This window comes from Salvelinus fontinalis, chromosome 4, assembly GCF_029448725.1.
Source record: "Salvelinus fontinalis isolate EN_2023a chromosome 4, ASM2944872v1, whole genome shotgun sequence".
Taxonomy (NCBI): Eukaryota; Metazoa; Chordata; class Actinopteri; order Salmoniformes; family Salmonidae; genus Salvelinus; species Salvelinus fontinalis.
In genome coordinates, this window is record NC_074668.1 from 86,949,646 (window position 1) to 86,969,093 (window position 19,448).

At 52.8% G+C, this 19,448-nt stretch overlaps 1 protein-coding gene across 2 annotated transcripts in view; it reads right to left on the bottom strand.

Annotated features, from left to right (window-relative positions):
* Positions 1–19,448, bottom strand: part of LOC129854587 (palmitoyltransferase ZDHHC7-like) — a 52,120-nt gene that overhangs the window by 21,152 nt on the left and 11,520 nt on the right. For both annotated transcript variants that reach the window (XM_055921820.1, XM_055921819.1), the window contains one exon: positions 4,140–4,469. In XM_055921820.1, coding sequence (XP_055777795.1) covers positions 4,140–4,463 — 324 coding nt within the window. In that variant the 5' untranslated portion in view covers positions 4,464–4,469. The remainder of the gene's footprint in view (positions 1–4,139; positions 4,470–19,448) is intronic.

The window sequence follows — 19,448 nt, forward strand, 5'->3', positions numbered from 1 at the left end:
GTCTTTACCCTGAGGAGACATCAATCTATATAGTCTTTACCCTGAGGAGAGGAGACATCAATCTATATAGTCTTTACCCTGAGGAGAGGAGACATCATCTATATAGTCTTTACCCTGAGGAGACATCAATCTATATAGTCTTTCCCCTGAGGAGAGGACACATCAATCTATATAGTCTTTACCCTGAGGAGACATCAATCTATATAGTCTTTACCCTGAGGACACATCAATCTATATAGTCTTTACCCTGAGGAGAGGAAACATCAATCTATATAGTCTTTACCCTGAGGACACATCAATCTATATAGTCTTTACCCTGAGGAGAGGAGACATCAATCTATATAGTCTTTACCCTGAGGAGACATCAATCTATATAGTCTTTACCCTGAGGAGAGGAGACATCTATCTATATAGTCTTTACCCTGAGGAGAGGACACGTCAATATATATAGTCTTTACCCTGAGGAGAGGAGACATCAATCTATATAGTCTTTACCCTGAGGAGAGGAGACATCAATCTATATAGTCTTTACCCTGAGGAGAGGAGACATCAATCTATATAGTCTTTACCCAGAGGACACATCAATCTATATAGTCTTTACCCTGAGGAGAGGAGACATCAATCTATATAGTCTTTACCCTGAGGAGACATCAATCTATATAGTCTTTACCCTGAGGACACATCAATCTATATAGTCTTTACCCTGAGGAGAGGAGACATCAATCTATATAGTCTTTACCCTGAGGAGAGGACACATCAATCTATATAGTCTTTACCCTGAGGAGAGGAGACATCAATCTATATAGTCTTTACCCTGAGGAGACATCAATCTATATAGTCTTTACCCTGAGGAGAGGAGACATCAATCTATATAGTCTTTACCCTGAGGAGAGGAGACATCAATCTATATAGTCTTTACCCTGAGGAGAGGAGACATCAATCTATATAGTCTTTACCCTGAGGAGAGGAGACATCAATCTATATAGTCTTTACCCTGAGGACACATCAATCTATATAGTCTTTACCCTGAGGACACATCAATCTATATAGTCTTTACCCTGAGGACACATCAATCTATATAGTCTTTACCCTGAGGAGAGGAGACATCAATCTATATAGTCTTTACCCTGAGGAGAGGAGACATCAATCTATATAGTCTTTACCCTGAGGAGAGGAGACATCAATCTATATAGTCTTTACCCTGAGGAGAGGAGACATCAATCTATATAGTCTTTACCCTGAGGAGAGGAGACATCAATCTATATAGTCTTTACCCTGAGGAGAGGAGACATCAATCTATATAGTCTTTACCCTGAGGAGAGGAAACATCAATCTATATAGTCTTTACCCTGAGGAGAGGAGACATCAATCTATATAGTCTTTACCCTGAGGAGAGGAGACATCAATCTATATAGTCTTTACCCTGAGGAGAGGAGACATCAATCTATATAGTCTTTACCCTGAGGAGAGGAGACATCAATCTATATAGTCTTTACCCTGAGGACACATCAATCTATATAGTCTTTACCCTGAGGAGAGGAGACATCAATCTATATAGTCTTTACCCTGAGGAAAGGAGACATCAATCTATATAGTCTTTACCCTGAGGACACATCAATCTATATAGTCTTTACCCTGAGGACACATCAATCTATATAGTCTTTACCCTGAGGAGACATCAATCTATATAGTCTTTACCCTGAGGAGAGGAGACATCAATCTATATAGTCTTTACCCTGAGGAGAGGAGACATCAATCTATATAGTCTTTACCCTGAGGAGAGGAGACATCAATCTATATAGTCTTTACCCTGAGGACACATCAATCTATATAGTCTTTACCCTGAGGAGAGGAGACATCAATCTATATAGTCTTTACCCTGAGGAAAGGAGACATCAATCTATATAGTCTTTACCCTGAGGACACATCAATCTATATAGTCTTTACCCTGAGGACACATCAATCTATATAGTCTTTACCCTGAGGAGACATCAATCTATATAGTCTTTACCCTGAGGAGAGGACACATCAATCTATATAGTCTTTACCCTGAGGACACATCAATCTATATAGTCTTTACCCTGAGGAGAGGAGACATCAATCTATATAGTCTTTACCCTGAGGAGACATCAATCTATATAGTCTTTACCCTGAGGAGAGGACACATCAATCTATATAGTCTTTACCCTGAGGAGACATCAATCTATATAGTCTTTACCCTGAGGAGACATCAATCTATATAGTCTTTACCCTGAGGAGAGGACACATCAATCTATATAGTCTTTACCCTGAGGAGACATCAATCTATATAGTCTTTATCCTGAGGAGAGGAGACATCAATCTATATAGTCTTTACCCTGAGGACACATCAATCTATATAGTCTTTACCCTGAGGACACATCAATCTATATAGTCTTTACCCTGAGGAGAGGACACATCAATCTATATAGTCTTTACCCTGAGGAGACATCAATCTATATAGTCTTTACCCTGAGGAGAGGACACATCAATCTATATAGTCTTTACCCTGAGGAGAGGAGACATCAATCTATATAGTCTTTACCCTGAGGAGAGGAGACATCAATCTATATAGTCTTTATCCTGAGGACACATCAATCTATATAGTCTTTACCCTGAGGAAAGGAGACATCAATCTATATAGTCTTTACCCTGAGGAGAGGACACATCAATCTATATAGTCTTTACCCTGAGGACACATCAATCTATATAGTCTTTACCCTGAGGAGACATCAATCTATATAGTCTTTACCCTGAGGAGAGGAGACATCAATCTATATAGTCTTTACCCTGAGGAGAGGACACATCAATCTATATAGTCTTTACCCTGAGGAGACATCAATCTATATAGTCTTTACCCTGAGGAGAGAAGACATCAATCTATATAGTCTTTACCCTGAGGAGAGGAGACATCAATCTATATAGTCTTTACCCTGAGGAGAGGACACATCAATCTATATAGTCTTTACCCTGAGGACACATCAATCTATATAGTCTTTACCCTGAGGACACATCAATCTATATAGTCTTTACCCTGAGGACACATCAATCTATATAGTCTTTACCCTGAGGACACATCAATCTATATAGTCTTTACCCTGAGGAGAGGAGACATCAATCTATATAGTCTTTACCCTGAGGAGAGGAGACATCAATCTATATAGTCTTTACCCTGAGGAGAGGAGACATCAATCTATATAGTCTTTACCCTGAGGAGAGGACACATCAATCTATATAGTCTTTACCCTGAGGAGACATCAATCTATATAGTCTTTACCCTGAGGAGAGGAGACATCAATCTATATAGTCTTTACCCTGAGGACACATCAATCTATATAGTCTTTACCCTGAGGAGAGGAGACATCAATCTATATAGTCTTTACCCTGAGGAGAGGACACATCAATCTATATAGTCTTTACCCTGAGGAGAGGACACATCAATCTATATAGTCTTTACCCTGAGAGGAGACATCAGCGTATAGTCCCGTCTTGTCTCGCCTTCCTTCCCCCCGTCTTGTCTCGCCTTCCTTCCCCCCGTCTTGTCTCGCCTTCCTTCCCCCCGTCTTGTCTCTCCTTCCTCCACGTCTCTCCTTCCTCCCCCCGTCTCTCCCCCCCCCCCCCGTCTCTCCTTCCTCCCCCCGTCTCTCCTCTCCTTCCTCCCCTTCCCTCCTTCCTCCCTCCCTCCCTCCCCTTCCTCCCCCCGTCTCTCCTTCCTCCCCCCGTCTCTCCTTCCTCCCCCCGTCTCTCCTCTCCTTCCTCCCCTTTCGTCTGCTCCCTCCCTCCCCTTCCCTCCCCGTCTCTCCTTCCTCCCCCCGTCTCTCCTTCCTCCCCTTCCGTCTGCTCCCTCCCTCCCCTTCCCCCCCGTCTCTCCTTCCTCCCCCCGTCCTCCCCCCGTCTCTCCTCTCCTTCCTCCCCTTCCCTCCTTCCTCCCTCCCTCCCTCCCTCCCCTTCCTCCCCCCGTCTCTCCTTCCTCCCCCCGTCTCTCCTTCCTCCCCTTCCGTCTGCTCCCTCCCTCCCCTTCCCTCCCAGTCTCTCCTTCCTCCCCCAGTCTCTCCTTCCTCCCCCAGTCTCTCCTTCCTCCCCCAGTCTCTCCTTCCTCCCCACCCCCTCCAGCTTCTCACCGGGTCTGACAGCATGGCACGTAGATGCGAGGCCAGCGCCATGACGGCCAGGAAGTTAAACAGCGCTCCGTTGATCACGGAGTACCACAAGCTCTTGTTTGGCAGCAGCATCACCAGATTGACCACAAAGTCAGCGTAGAGGACCAACAACCAGGTCACCACACCACAGACTATACCACAGCCATCCTGGATGAACCACAGGCCGTCCTGGTCAGCCGGGGGACACAGAGGACCAGCTCCTGCCCCAGCCTCAGGGTCATCGTCAGCTGACAGCAGGGGTTGGTGCTGCTCTGTGTCACGCTGCCGGTGGCCTGAAGACTGCATCCTGCCCTGGAAGGAGGGGGAGGACAGAGATGGAGAGACAGGGGGGTAGGAGGGGGAGGACAGAGATGGAGAGACAGGGGGGGGGGGGGGGGGGAGGACAGAGATGGAGAGACAGGGGGGGGGAGGGGGGAGGACAGAGATGGAGAGACAGGGGGGGGGAGGACAGAGATGGAGAGACAGGGGGGTAGGACAGAGATGGAGAGACAGGGGGGAGGAGGGGGAGGACAGAGATGGAGAGACAGGGGGGGAGGAGGGGGAGGACAGAGATGGAGAGACAGGGGGGGGGGGGGACAGAGATGGAGAGACAGGGGGGGGAGGAGGGGGGAGGACAGAGATGGAGAGACAGGGGGGAAGGAGGGGGGAGGACAGAGATGGAGAGACAGGGGGGGGAGGGGGAGGACAGAGATGGAGAGACAGGGGGGGAGGGGGAGGACAGAGATGGAGAGACAGGGGGGTAGGAGGGGGAGGACAGAGATGGAGAGACAGGGGGGGGGGGGACAGAGATGGAGAGACAGGGGGGGGGAGGACAGAGATGGAGAGACAGGGGGGGAGGAGGGGGAGGACAGAGATGGAGAGACAGGGGGGTAGGAGGGGGAGGACAGAGATGGAGAGACAGGGGGGTAGGAGGGGGAGGACAGAGATGGAGAGACAGGGGGGGGGGGGACAGAGATGGAGAGACAGGGGGGGGGAGGACAGAGATGGAGAGACAGGGGGGTAGGAGGGGGAGGACAGAGATGGAGAGACAGGGGGGTAGGAGGGGGAGGACAGAGATGGAGAGACAGGGGGGGAGGGGGAGGACAGAGATGGAGAGACAAGACGGGGGGAGGACAGAGATGGAGAGACAGGGGGGTAGGAGGGGGAGGACAGAGATGGAGACAGGGGGGAGGAGGGGGGAGGACAGAGATGGAGAGACAAGACGGGGGGAGGACAGAGATGGAGAGACAAGACGGGGGGGAAGGAGGGGGAGGACAGAGATGGAGAGACAAGACGGGGGGGAGGACAGAGATGGAGAGACAAGACGGGGGGGAAGGAGGGGGAGGACAGAGATGGAGAGACAGGGGGGTAGGAGGGGGAGGACAGAGATGGAGAGACAGGGGGGGGGGGACAGAGATGGAGAGACAGGGGGGGAGGAGGGGGAGGACAGAGATGGAGAGACAGGGGGTAGGAGGGGGAGGACAGAGATGGAGAGACAGGGGGGTAGGAGGGGGAGGACAGAGATGGAGAGACAGGGGGGTAGGAGGGGGAGGACAGAGATGGAGAGACAAGACGGGGGGAGGACAGAGATGGAGAGACAGGGGGGTAGGAGGGGGAGGACAGAGATGGAGACAGGGGGGAGGAGGGGGGAGGACAGAGATGGAGAGACAAGACGGGGGGAGGACAGAGATGGAGAGACAAGACGGGGGGGAAGGAGGGGGAGGACAGAGATGGAGAGACAAGACGGGGGGGAGGACAGAGATGGAGAGACAAGACGGGGGGGAAGGAGGGGGAGGACAGAGATGGAGAGACAGGGGGGTAGGAGGGGGGAGGACAGAGATGGAGAGACAAGACGGGGGGGGGGGGCAGAGATGGAGAGACAGGGGGGACAGAGATGGAGAGACAAGACGGGGGGGGGGCAGAGATGGAGAGACAAGATGGGGGGGGGGCAGAGATGGAGAGACAAGACGGGGGGGGGGGGCAGAGGTGGAGAGACAGGGGGGAGGGGGGGGACAGAGATGGAGAGACAAGACGGGGGGAGGACAGAGATGGAGAGACAAGACGGGGGGGGACAGAGATGGAGAGACAAGACGGGGGGGGGGGACAGAGATGGAGAGACAAGACGGGGGGGGACAGAGATGGAGAGACAAGACGGGGGGGGAGGACAGAGATGGAGAGACAAGATGGGGGGGGGGCAGAGATGGAGAGACAAGACGGGGGGGGGCAGAGATGGAGAGACAGGGGGGAGGGGGGGACAGAGATGGAGAGACAGGGGGTAGGAGGGGGAGGACAGAGATGGAGAGACAAGACGGGGGGGAAGGAGGGGGGAGGACAGAGATGGAGAGACAGGGGGGTAGGAGGGGGAGGACAGAGATGGAGAGACAAGACGGGGGGGAGGAGGGGGGAGGACAGAGATGGAGAGACAAGACGGGGGGGAGGAGGGGGGAGGACAGAGATGGAGAGACAAGACGGGGGGGAGGAGGGGGGAGGACAGAGATGGAGAGACAAGACGGGGGGAGGAGGGGGGAGGACAGAGATGGAGAGACAAGACGGGGGGGTAGGAGGGGGAGGACAGAGATGGAGAGACAAGACGGGGGGGAGGAGGGGGGAGGACAGAGATGGAGAGACAAGACGGGGGGGAAGGAGGGGGGAGGACAGAGATGGAGAGACAAGACGGGGGGGTAGGAGGGGGGGACAGAGATGGAGAGACAAGACGGGGGGGAAGGAGGGGGGAGGACAGAGATGGAGAGACAAGACGGGGGGGGGGGACAGAGATGGAGAGACAAGACGGGGGGGTAGGAGGGGGGAGGACAGAGATGGAGAGACGGTGGGGAAGGAGGGGGGAGGACAGGGATGGAGAGACAACACGGGGGGGAGGACAGAGATGGAGAGACAAGATGGGGGGGGAGGAGGGGGGAGGACAGAGATGGAGAGACGGGGGGAAGGAGGGGGGAGGACAGAGATGGAGAGACAAGACGGGGGGGAGGACAGAGATGGAGAGACAAGACGGGGGGGAAGGAGGGGGGAGGACAGAGATGGAGAGACAAGACGGGGGGGAGGAGGGGGAGGACAGAGATGGAGAGACAAGACGGGGGGGAGGACAGAGATGGAGAGACAAGACAGGGGGGTAGGAGGGGGGAGGACAGAGATGGAGAGACAAGACGGGGGGAGGACAGAGATGGAGAGACAAGACGGGGGGGTAGGAGGGGGAGGACAGAGATGGAGAGACAGGGGGGTAGGAGGGGGAGGACAGAGATGGAGAGACAGGGGGGTAGGAGGGGGAGGACAGAGATGGAGAGACAAGACGGGGGGGAAGGAGGGGGGAGGACAGAGATGGAGAGACAAGACGGGGGGGAGGACAGAGATGGAGAGACAAGACGGGGGGGTAGGAGGGGGGAGGACAGAGATGGAGAGACAAGACGGGGGGAAGGAGGGGGGAGGACAGAGATGGAGAGACAAGACGGGGGGGAGGACAGAGATGGAGAGACAAGACGGGGGGGTAGGAGGGGGGAGGACAGAGATGGAGAGACAAGACGGGGGGGAGGATAGAGATGGAGAGACAAGACGGGGGGGTAGGAGGGGAAGGACAGAGATGGAGAGACAAGACGGGGGGGAGGACAGAGATGGAGAGACAAGACGGGGGGGTAGGAGGGGAAGGACAGAGATGGAGAGACAGGGGGGTAGGAGGGGGAGGACAGAGATGGAGAGACAGGGGGGTAGGAGGGGGAGGACAGAGATGGAGAGACAAGACGGGGGGGAAGGAGGGGGGAGGACAGAGATGGAGAGACAAGACGGGGGGGAAGGAGGGGGAGGACAGAGATGGAGAGACAGGGGGGTAGGAGGGGGAGGACAGAGACGGAGAGACAAGACGGGGGGGAAAGAGGGGGGAGGACAGAGATGGAGAGACAAGACGGGGGGGAGGACAGAGATGGAGAGACAAGACGGGGGGGAAGGAGGGGGAAGGACAGAGATGGAGAGACAAGACGGGGGGGAGGACAGAGATGGAGAGACAAGACGGGGGGGAAGGAGGGGGGAGGACAGAGATGGAGAGACAAGACGGGGGGGTAGGAGGGGGGAGGACAGAGATGGAGAGACAAGACGGGGGGGAGGACAGAGATGGAGAGACAAGACGGGGGGGAAGGAGGGGGGAGGACAGAGATGGAGAGACAAGACGGGGGGGAGGGGGGAGGACAGAGATGGAGAGACAAGACGGGGGGGTAGGAGGGGGAGGACAGAGATGGAGAGACAGGGGGGTAGGAGGGGGAGGACAGAGATGGAGAGACAGCAGGGGGGTAGGAGGGGGAGGACAGAGATGGAGAGACAAGACGGGGGGGAAGGAGGGGGGAGGACAGAGATGGAGAGACAAGACGGGGGGGGAGGACAGAGATGGAGAGACAAGACGGGGGGGTAGGAGGGGGGAGGACAGAGATGGAGAGACAAGACGGGGGGTAGGAGGGGGGAGGACAGAGATGGAGAGACAAGACGGGGGGGTAGGAGGGGGAGGACAGAGATGGAGAGACAGGGGGGTAGGAGGGGGAGGACAGAGATGGAGAGACAAGACGGGGGGGAAGGAGGGGGGGGACAGAGATGGAGAGACAAGACGGGGGGGAAGGAGGGGGGAGGACAGAGATGGAGAGACAAGACGGGGGGGAAGGAGGGGGAGGACAGAGATGGAGAGACAGGGGGGTAGGAGGGGGAGGACAGAGATGGAGAGTTAAGACGGGGGGGAAGGAGGGGGAGGACAGAGATGGAGAGACGGGGGGGAAGGAGGGGGAGGACAGAGATGGAGAGACAGGGGGGTAGGAGGGGGAGGACAGAGATGGAGAGACAAGACGGGGGGGAAGGAGGGGGGAGGACAGAGATGGAGAGACAAGACGGGGGGGAGGACAGAGATGGAGAGACAAGACGGGGGGGAAGGAGGGGGGAGGACAGAGATGGAGAGACAAGACGGGGGGGAGGGGGGAGGACAGAGATGGAGAGACAAGACGGGGGGGAGGACAGAGATGGAGAGACAAGACGGGGGGGAGGGGGGAGGACAGAGATGGAGAGACAAGACGGGGGGAAGGAGGGGGAGGACAGAGATGGAGAGACAAGACGGGGGGAAGGAGGGGGAGGACAGAGATGGAGAGAAAAGGCATCAGAAATAGTCATTTAACAAAAGTCTATTTCATGGCTCCTCAAAATAGTGTTCTACCCTTGCTGTGCTGTCAAGTCCATTATCTACAGGACCACAGTCCATTAACTACAGGACCACAGTCCATTATCTACAGGACCACAGTCCATTATCTACAGGACCACAGTCCATTATCTACAGGACCACAGTCCATTAACTACAGGACCACAGTCCATTAACTACAGGACCACAGTCCATTATCTACAGGACCACAGTCCATTATCTACAGGACCACAGTCCATTATCTACAGGACCACAGTCCATTATCTACAGGACCACAGTCCATTATCTACAGGACCACAGTCCATTATCTACAGGACCACAGTCCATTATCTACAGGACCACAGTCCATTACCTACAGGACCACAGTCCATTACCTACAGGACCACAGTCCATTACCTACAGGACCACAGTCCATTAACTACAGGACCACAGTCCATTAACTACAGGACCACAGTCCATTAACTACAGGACCACAGTCCATTAACTACAGGACCACAGTCCATTATCTACAGGACCACAGTCCAACTATTGGACTTTATTTGGACTGAATGTGGTAGAATCTTTGAATAAATCATTCTGAAGCTTCTCTCCGTCTCCCCTAAAACTTCAGTCATACACAGAGAGGTGAGTCAACCTTGAACTCTCAACTCCCAAAGCACAGGGCCCAGTTAGAGTTCTGCTGCCTGGTTCCTGTCTGCTGCCTGGTTCCTGTCTGCTGCCTGGTTCCTGTCTGCTGCCTGGTTCCTGTCTGCTGCCTGGTTCCTGTCTGCTGCCTGGTTCCTGCCTGCTGCCTGGTTCCTGTCTGCTGCCTGGTTCCTGTCTGCTGCCTGGTTCCTGTCTGCTGCCTGGTTCCTGTCTGCTTCCTGGTTTGCTGTCTGCTGCCTGGTTCCTGTCTGCTGCCTGGTTCCTGTCTGCTTCCTGGTTTCCTGTCTGCTTCCTGGTTTCCTGTCTGCTTCCTGGTTTCCTGTCTGCTGCCTGGCGCCTGTTGACCTCGTCAGAGCATCACCCCTTGTACAGCCTAGGTATCTGACCTCGTCAGAGAGTCACCCCTAGTACAGCCTAGGTATCTGACCTCGTCAGAGCGTCACCCCTAGTACAGCCTAGGTATCTGACCTCGTCAGAGAGTCACCCCTAGTACAGCCTAGGTATCTGACCTCGTCAGAGCATCACCCCTAGTACAGCCTAGGTATCTGACCTCGTCAGAGAGTCACCCCTAGTACAGCCTAGGTATCTGACCTCGTCAGAGAGTCACCCCTAGTACAGCCTAGGTATCTGACCTCGTCAGAGAGTCACCCCTAGTACAGCCTAGGTATCTGACCTCGTCAGAGAGTCACCCCTAGTACAGCCTAGGTATCTGACCTCGTCAGAGCATCACCCCTAGTACAACCTAGGTATCTGACCTCGTCAGAGCATCACCCCTAGTACAGCCTAGGTATCTGACCTCGTCAGAGCGTCACCCCTAGTACAGCCTAGGTATCTGACCTCGTCAGAGAGTCACCCCTAGTACAGCCTAGGTATCTGACCTCGTCAGAGAGTCACCCCTAGTACAGCCTAGGTATCTGACATCGTCAGAGCATCACCCCTAGTACAGCCTAGGTATCTGACCTCGTCAGAGCATCACCCCTAATACAGCCTAGGTATCTGACCTCGTCAGAGCATCACCCCTAGTACAGCCTAGGTATCTGACCTCATCAGAGCATCACCCCTAGTACAGCCTAGGTATCTGACCTCGTCAGAGCATCACCCCTAATACAGCCTAGGTATCTGACCTCGTCAGAGCATCACCCCTAATACAGCCTAGGTATCTGACCTCGTCAGAGAGTCACCCCTAATACAGCCTAGGTATCTGACCTCGTCAGGGAGTCACCCCTAGTACAGCCTAGGTATCTGACCTCGTCAGAGCATCACCCCTAGTACAGCCTAGGTATCTGACCTCAGAGCATCACCCCTAGTACAGCCTAGGTATCTGACCTCAGAGCATCACCCCTAGTACAGCCTAGGTATCTGACCTCAGAGCATCACCCCTAGTAGAGCCTAGGTATCTGACCTCGTCAGAGCATCACCCCTAGTACAGCCTAGGTATCTGACATCATCAGCCTAGGTATCTGACCTCGTCAGAGCATCACCCCTAGTACAGCCTAGGTATCTGACCTCGTCAGAGAGTCACCTCTAGTACAGCCTAGGTATCTGACCTCGTCAGAGCATCACCCCTAGTACAGCCTAGGTATCTGACCTCGTCAGAGAGTCACCCCTAATACAGCCTAGGTATCTGACCTCGTCAGAGCATCAACCCTAGTAGAGCCTAGGTATCTGACCTCGTCAGAGCATCAGCCCTAGTAGAGGCTAGGTATCTGACCTCGTCAGAGCATCACCCCTAGTACAGCCTAGGTATCTGACCTCGTCAGAGCATCACCCCTAGTACAGCCTAGGTATCTGACCTCGTCAGAGAGTCGCCCCTAGTACAGCCTATGTATCTGACCTCGTCAGAGCATCACCCCTAGTACAGAATAGGTATCTGACCTCGTCAGAGAGTCACCCCTAGTACAGCCTAGGTATCTGACCTCGTCAGAGAGTCACCCCTAGTACAGCCTAGGTATCTGACCTCGTCAGAGCATCACCCCTAGTACAGCCTAGGTATCTGACCTCGTCAGAGCATCAGCCCTAGTAGAGGCTAGGTATCTGACCTCGTCAGAGCATCACCCCTAGTACAGCCTAGGTATCTGACCTCGTCAGAGCATCACCCCTAGTACAGCCTAGGTATCTGACCTCGTCAGAGAGTCGCCCCTAGTACAGCCTATGTATCTGACCTCGTCAGAGCATCACCCCTAGTACAGAATAGGTATCTGACCTCGTCAGAGAGTCACCCCTAGTACAGCCTAGGTATCTGACCTCGTCAGAGAGTCACCCCTAGTACAGCCTAGGTATCTGACCTCGTCAGAGCATCACCCCTAGTACAGCCTAGGTATCTGACCTCGTCAGAGCATCACCCCTAGTACAGCCTAGGTATCTGACCTCGTCAGAGCATCACCCCTAGTACAGCCTAGGTATCTGAACCTCGTCAGAGCATCACCCCTAGTACAGCCTAGGTATCTGACCTCGTCAGAGCATCACCCCTAGTACAGCCTAGGTATCTGACATCACTGATTGGTCTTTGTGCGAGGTGTTGATGTTACTCCCTGTTCAAACAGTTGGCAGTTCAGACACTCGTCGGTACAAGACATGCAACCAGAGGTCTCTTCACCGTCCCCAGGTCCAGAACAGAGACTGGGAAACACACAGTTCAGACACTCGTCGGTACAACACATGCAACCAGAGGTCTCTTCACCGTCCCCAGGTCCAGAACAGAGACTGGGAAACACACAGTTCAGACACTCGTCGGTACAACACATGCAACCAGAGGTCTCTTCACCGTCCCCAGGTCCAGAACAGAGGCTGGGAAACACACAGTTCAGACACTCGTCGGTACAACACATGCAACCAGAGGTCTCTTCACCGTCCCCAGGTCCAGAACAGAGACTGGGAAACACACAGTTCAGACACTCGTCGGTACAACACATGCAACCAGAGGTCTCTTCACCGTCCCCAGGTCCAGAACAGAGACTGGGAAACACACAGTTCAGACACTCGTCGTTACAACACATGCAACCAGAGGTCTCTTCACCGTCCCCAGGTCCAGAACAGAGACTGGGAAACACACAGTTCAGACACTCGTCGTTACAACACATGCAACCAGAGGTCTCTTCACCGTCCCCAGGTCCAGAACAGAGACTGGGAAACACACAGTTCAGACACTCGTCGGTACAACACATGCAACCAGAGGTCTCTTCACCGTCCCCAGGTCCAGAACAGAGACTGGGAAACACACAGTTCAGACACTCGTCGGTACAACACATGCAACCAGAGGTCTCTTCACCGTCCCCAGGTCCAGAACAGAGACTGGGAAACACACAGTTCAGACACTCGTCGGTACAACACATGCAACCAGAGGTCTCTTCACCGTCCCCAGGTCCAGAACAGAGACTGGGAAACACACAGTTCAGACACTCGTCGGTACAAGACATGCAACCAGAGGTCTCTTCACCGTCCCCAGGTCCAGAACAGAGACTGGGAAACATACAGTATTATTTATTTATTTATTTTATTTTATTTATCCGTTATTTTACCAGGTAAGTTAGAACACATTCTCATTTGCAGCAACGACCTGGGGAATAGTTACAGGGGAGAGGAGGGGGATGAATGAGCCAATTGTAAACTGGGGATTATTAGGTGACCATGATGGTTTGAGGGTCAGATTGGGAATTTAGTCAGGACACCGGGGTTAACACCCCTACTCTTACGATAAGTGCCATGGGATCTTTAATGACCTCAGAGAGTCAGGACACACGTTTAACGTCCCATCCGAAAGACGCCACCCTACACAGGGCAATGTCCCCAATCACTCCCCTGGGGCATTGGGATATTATTGTTATTAGACCAGAGGAAAGAGTGCCTCCTACTGGCCCTCCAACACCACTTCCAGCAGCATCTGGTCTCCCATCCAGGAACTGACAAGGACCAACCCTGCTTAGCTTTAGAAGCAAGACCAGTAGTGGTATGCAGGGTGGTATGCTGCTACCTAACACAGTGGTATGCAGGGTGGTATGCTGCTACCTAACACAGTGGTATGCAGGGTGGTATGCTGCTACCTAACACAGTGGTATGCAGGGTGGTATGCTGCTACCTAACACGGTGGTATGCAGGGTGGTATGCTGCTACCTAACACAGTGGTATGCAGGGTGGTATGCTGCTACCTAACACAGTGGTATGCAGGGTGGTATGCTGCTACCTAACACAGTGGTATGCAGGGTGGTATGCTGCTACCTAACACAGTGGTATGCAGGGTGGTATGCTGCTACCTAACACAGTGGTATGCAGGGTGGTATGCTGCTACCTAACACAGTGGTATGCAGGGTGGTATGCTGCTACCTAACACAGTGGTATGCAGGGTGGTATGCTGCTACCTAACACAGTGGTATGCAGGGTGGTATGCTGCTACCTAACACAGTGGTATGCAGGGTGGTATGCTGCTACCTAACACAGTGGTATGCAGGGTAGTATGCTGCTACCTAACACAGTGGTATGCAGGGTGGTATGCTGCTACCTAACACAGTGGTATGCAGGGTGGTATGCTGCTACCTAACACAGTGGTATGCAGGGTGGTATGCTGCTACCTAACACAGTGGTATGCAGGGTGGTATGCTGCTACCTAACACAGTGGTATGCAGGGTGGTATGCTGCTACCTAACACAGTGGTATGCAGGGTGGTATGCTGCTACCTAACACAGTGGTATGCAGGGTGGTATGCTGCTACCTAACACAGTGGTATGCAGGGTGGTATGCTGCTACCTAACACAGTGGTATGCAGGGTGGTATGCTGCTACCTAACACAGTGATATGCAGGGTGGTATGCTGCTACCTAACACAGTGGTATGCAGGGTGGTATGCTGCTACCTAACACAGTGGTATGCAGGGTGGTATGCTGCTACCTAACACAGTGGTATGCAGGGTGGTATGCTGCTACCTAACACAGTGGTATGCAGGGTGGTATGCTGCTACCTAACACAGTGGTATGCAGGGTGGTATGCTGCTACCTAACACAGTGGTATGCAGGGTGGTATGCTGCTACCTAACACAGTGGTATGCAGGGTGGTATGCTGCTACCTAACACAGTGGTATGCAGGGTGGTATGCTGCTACCTAACACAGTGGTATGCAGGGTGGTATGCTGCTGGCATTAAATTGATCCATAACATGGAACTCTCTGGTAACCAAGGTAACTCAAGGTACCAATACAACCAGATTAAAGAACACCTAAGTGCACATAGGGCTGTGTCTCATATATAGTGTGTATATACTAATATGTAGACTGTGTCTCTTCACAGTCCCATTTCATAACTGTAGTAGACAGACACCAGACCTGGGCTACAGGTTACCCCCCTACATAACTGTAGTAGACAGACACCAGACCTGGGCTACAGGTTACCCCCTACATAACTGTAGTAGACAGACACCAGACCTGGGCTACAGGTTACCCACTACATAACTGTAGTAGACAGACACCAGACCTGGGCTACAGGTTAACCCCTACATAACTGTAGTAGACAGACACCAGACCTGGGCTACAGGTTACCCCCTACATAACTGTAGTAGACAGACACAAGACCTGGGCTACAGGGCTACAGGGCTACAGGTTACCCCCTACATAACTGTAGTAGACAGACACCAGACCTGGGCTACAGGTTACCCCCTACATAACTGTAGTAGACAGACACCAGACCTGGGCTACAGGATACCCCCTACATAACTGTAGTAGACAGACACCAGACCTGGGCTACAGGTTACCCCCTACATAACTGTAATAGACAGACACCAGACCTGGGCTACAGGGCTACAGGGCTACAGGTTACCCCCTACATAACTGTAGTAGACAGACACCAGACCTGGGCTACAGGTTACCCCCTACATAACTGTAATAGACAGACACCAGACCTGGGCTACAGGGCTACAGGGCTACAGGTTACCCCCTACATAACTGTAGTAGACAGACACCAGACCTGGTCTACAGGTTACCCCCTACATAACTGTAGTAGACAGACACCAGACCTGGGCTACAGGTTAACCCATACATTACTGTAATAGACAGACACCAGACCTGGGCTACAGGGCTACAGGTTACCCCCTACATAACTGTAGTAGACAGACACCAGACCTGGGCTACAGGTTACCCCCTACATAACTGTAGTAGACAGACACCAGACCTGGGCTACGGGTTACCCCCTACATAACTGTAGTAGACTGACACCAGACCTGGGCTACAGGGCTACAGGTTACCCCCTACATAACTGTAGTAGACAGACACCAGACCTGGGCTACAGGTTACCCCCTTCATAACTGTAGTAGACAGACACCAGACCTGGGCTACAGGTTACCCCCTACATAACTGTAGTAGACAGACACCAGACCTGGGCTACAGGGCTACAGGTTACCCCCTACATAACTGTAGTAGACAGACACCAGACCTGGGCTACAGGTTACCCCCTACATAACTGTAGTAGACAGACACCAGACCTGGGCTACAGGTTACCCCCTACATAACTGTAGTAGACAGACACCAGACCTGGGCTACAGGTTACCCCCTACATAACTGTAGTAGACAGACACCAGACCTGGGCTACAGGTTACCCCCTACATAACTGTAGTAGACAGACACCAGACCTGGGCTACAGGTTACCCCCTACATAACTGTAGTAGACAGACACCAGACCTGGGCTACAGGTTACCCCCTACATAACTGTAGTAGACAGACACCAGACCTGGGCTACAGGTTACCCACTACATAACTGTAGTAGACAGACACCAGACATGGGCTACAGGTTAACCCCTACATAACTGTAGTAGACAGACACCAGACCTGGGCTACAGGTTACCCCCTACATAACTGTAGTAGACAGACACCAGACCTGGGCTACAGGTTACCCCCTACATAACTGTAGTAGACAGACACCAGACCTGGGCTACAGGTTACCCCCCTACATAACTGTAGTAGACAGACACCAGACCTGGGCTACAGGTTACCCCCTACATAACTGTAGTAGACAGACACCAGACCTGGGCTACAGGTTACCCCCTACATAACTGTAGTAGACAGACACCAGACCTGGGCTACAGGTTACCCCCCTACATAACTGTAGTAGACAGACACCAGACCTGGGCTACAGGTTACCCCCTACATAACTGTAGTAGACAGACACCAGACCTGGGCTACAGGTTACCCCCTACATAACTGTAGTAGACAGACACCAGACCTGGGCTACAGGTTACCCCCTACATAACTGTAGTAGACAGACACCAGACCTGGGCTACAGGTTACCCCCTACATAACTGTAGTAGACAGACACCAGACCTGGGCTACAGGTTACCCCCTACATAACTGTAGTAGACAGACACCAGACCTGGGCTACAGGTTACCCCCTACATAACTGTAGTAGACAGACACCAGACCTGGGCTACAGGTTACCCCCTACATAACTGTAGTAGACAGACACCAGACCTGGGCTACAGGTTACCCCCTTCATAACTGTAGTAGACAGACACCAGACCTGGGCTACAGGTTACCCCCTACATAACTGTAGTAGACAGACACCAGACCTGGGCTACAGGTTAACCCCTACATAACTGTAGTAGACAGACACCAGACCTGGGCTACAGGTTACTCCCTACATAACTGTAGTAGACAGACACCAGACCTGGGCTACAGGTTACCCCCCTACATAACTGTAGTAGACAGACACCAGACCTGGGCTACAGGTTACCCCCCTACATAACTGTAGTAGACAGACACCAGACCTGGGCTACAGGTTAACCCCTACATAACTGTAGTAGACAGACACCAGACCTGGGCTACAGGTTACCCCCTACATAACTGTAGTAGACAGACACCAGACCTGGGCTACAGGTTACCCCCCTACATAACTGTAGTAGACAGACACCAGACCTGGGCTACAGGTTACCCCCTACATAACTGTAGTAGACAGACACCAGACCTGGGCTACAGGTTACCCCCCTACATAACTGTAGTAGACAGACACCAGACCTGGGCTACAGGGCTACAGGTTACCCCCTACATAACTGTAGTAGACAGACACCAGACCTGGGCTACAGGTTACCACCTACATAACTGTAGTAGACAGACACCAGACCTGGGCTACAGGTTACCCCCGTACATAACTGTAGTAGACAGACACCAGACCTGGGCTACAGGTTACCCCCTACATAACTGTAGTAGACAGACACCAGACCTGGGCTACAGGTTATCCCCTACATAACTGTAGTAGACAGACACCAGACCTGGGCTACAGGTTACCCCCTACATAACTGTAGTAGACAGACACCAGACCTGGGCTACAGGTTACCCCCTACATAACTGTAGTAGACAGACACCAGACCTGGGCTACAGGATACCCCCTACATAACTGTAGTAGACAGACACCAGACCTGGGCTACAGGTTACCCCCTACATAACTGTAATAGACAGACACCAGACCTGGGCTACAGGGCTACAGGTTACCCCCTACATAACTGTAGTAGACAGACACCAGACCTGGGCTACAGGTTACCCCCTACATAACTGTAATAGACAGACACCAGACCTGGGCTACAGGGCTACAGGGCTACAGGTTACCCCCTACATAACTGTAGTAGACAGACACCAGACCTGGTCTACAGGTTACCCCCTACATAACTGTAGTAGACAGACACCAGACCTGGGCTACAGGTTAACCCATACATTACTGTAATAGACAGACACCAGACCTGGGCTACAGGGCTACAGGTTACCCCCTACATAACTGTAGTAGACAGACACCAGACATGGGCTACAGGTTAACCCCTACATAACTGTAGTAGACAGACACCAGACCTGGGCTACAGGTTACCCCCTACATAACTGTAGTAGACAGACACCAGACCTGGGCTACAGGTTACCCCCTACATAACTGTAGTAGACAGACACCAGACCTGGGCTACAGGTTACCCCCCTACATAACTGTAGTAGACAGACACCAGACCTGGGCTACAGGTTACCCCCTACATAACTGTAGTAGACAGACACCAGACCTGGGCTACAGGTTACCCCCTACATAACTGTAGTAGACAGACACCAGACCTGGGCTACAGGTTACCCCCCTACATAACTGTAGTAGACAGACACCAGACCTGGGCTACAGGTTACCCCCTACATAACTGTAGTAGACAGACACCAGACCTGGGCTACAGGTTACCCCCTACATAACTGTAGTAGACAGACACCAGACCTGGGCTACAGGTTACCCCCTACATAACTGTAGTAGACAGACACCAGACCTGGGCTACAGGTTACCCCCTACATAACTGTAGTAGACAGACACCAGACCTGGGCTACAGGTTACCCCCTACATAACTGTAGTAGACAGACACCAGACCTGGGCTACAGGTTACCCCCTACATAACTGTAGTAGACAGACACCAGACCTGGGCTACAGGTTACCCCCTACATAACTGTAGTAGACAGACACCAGACCTGGGCTACAGGTTACCCCC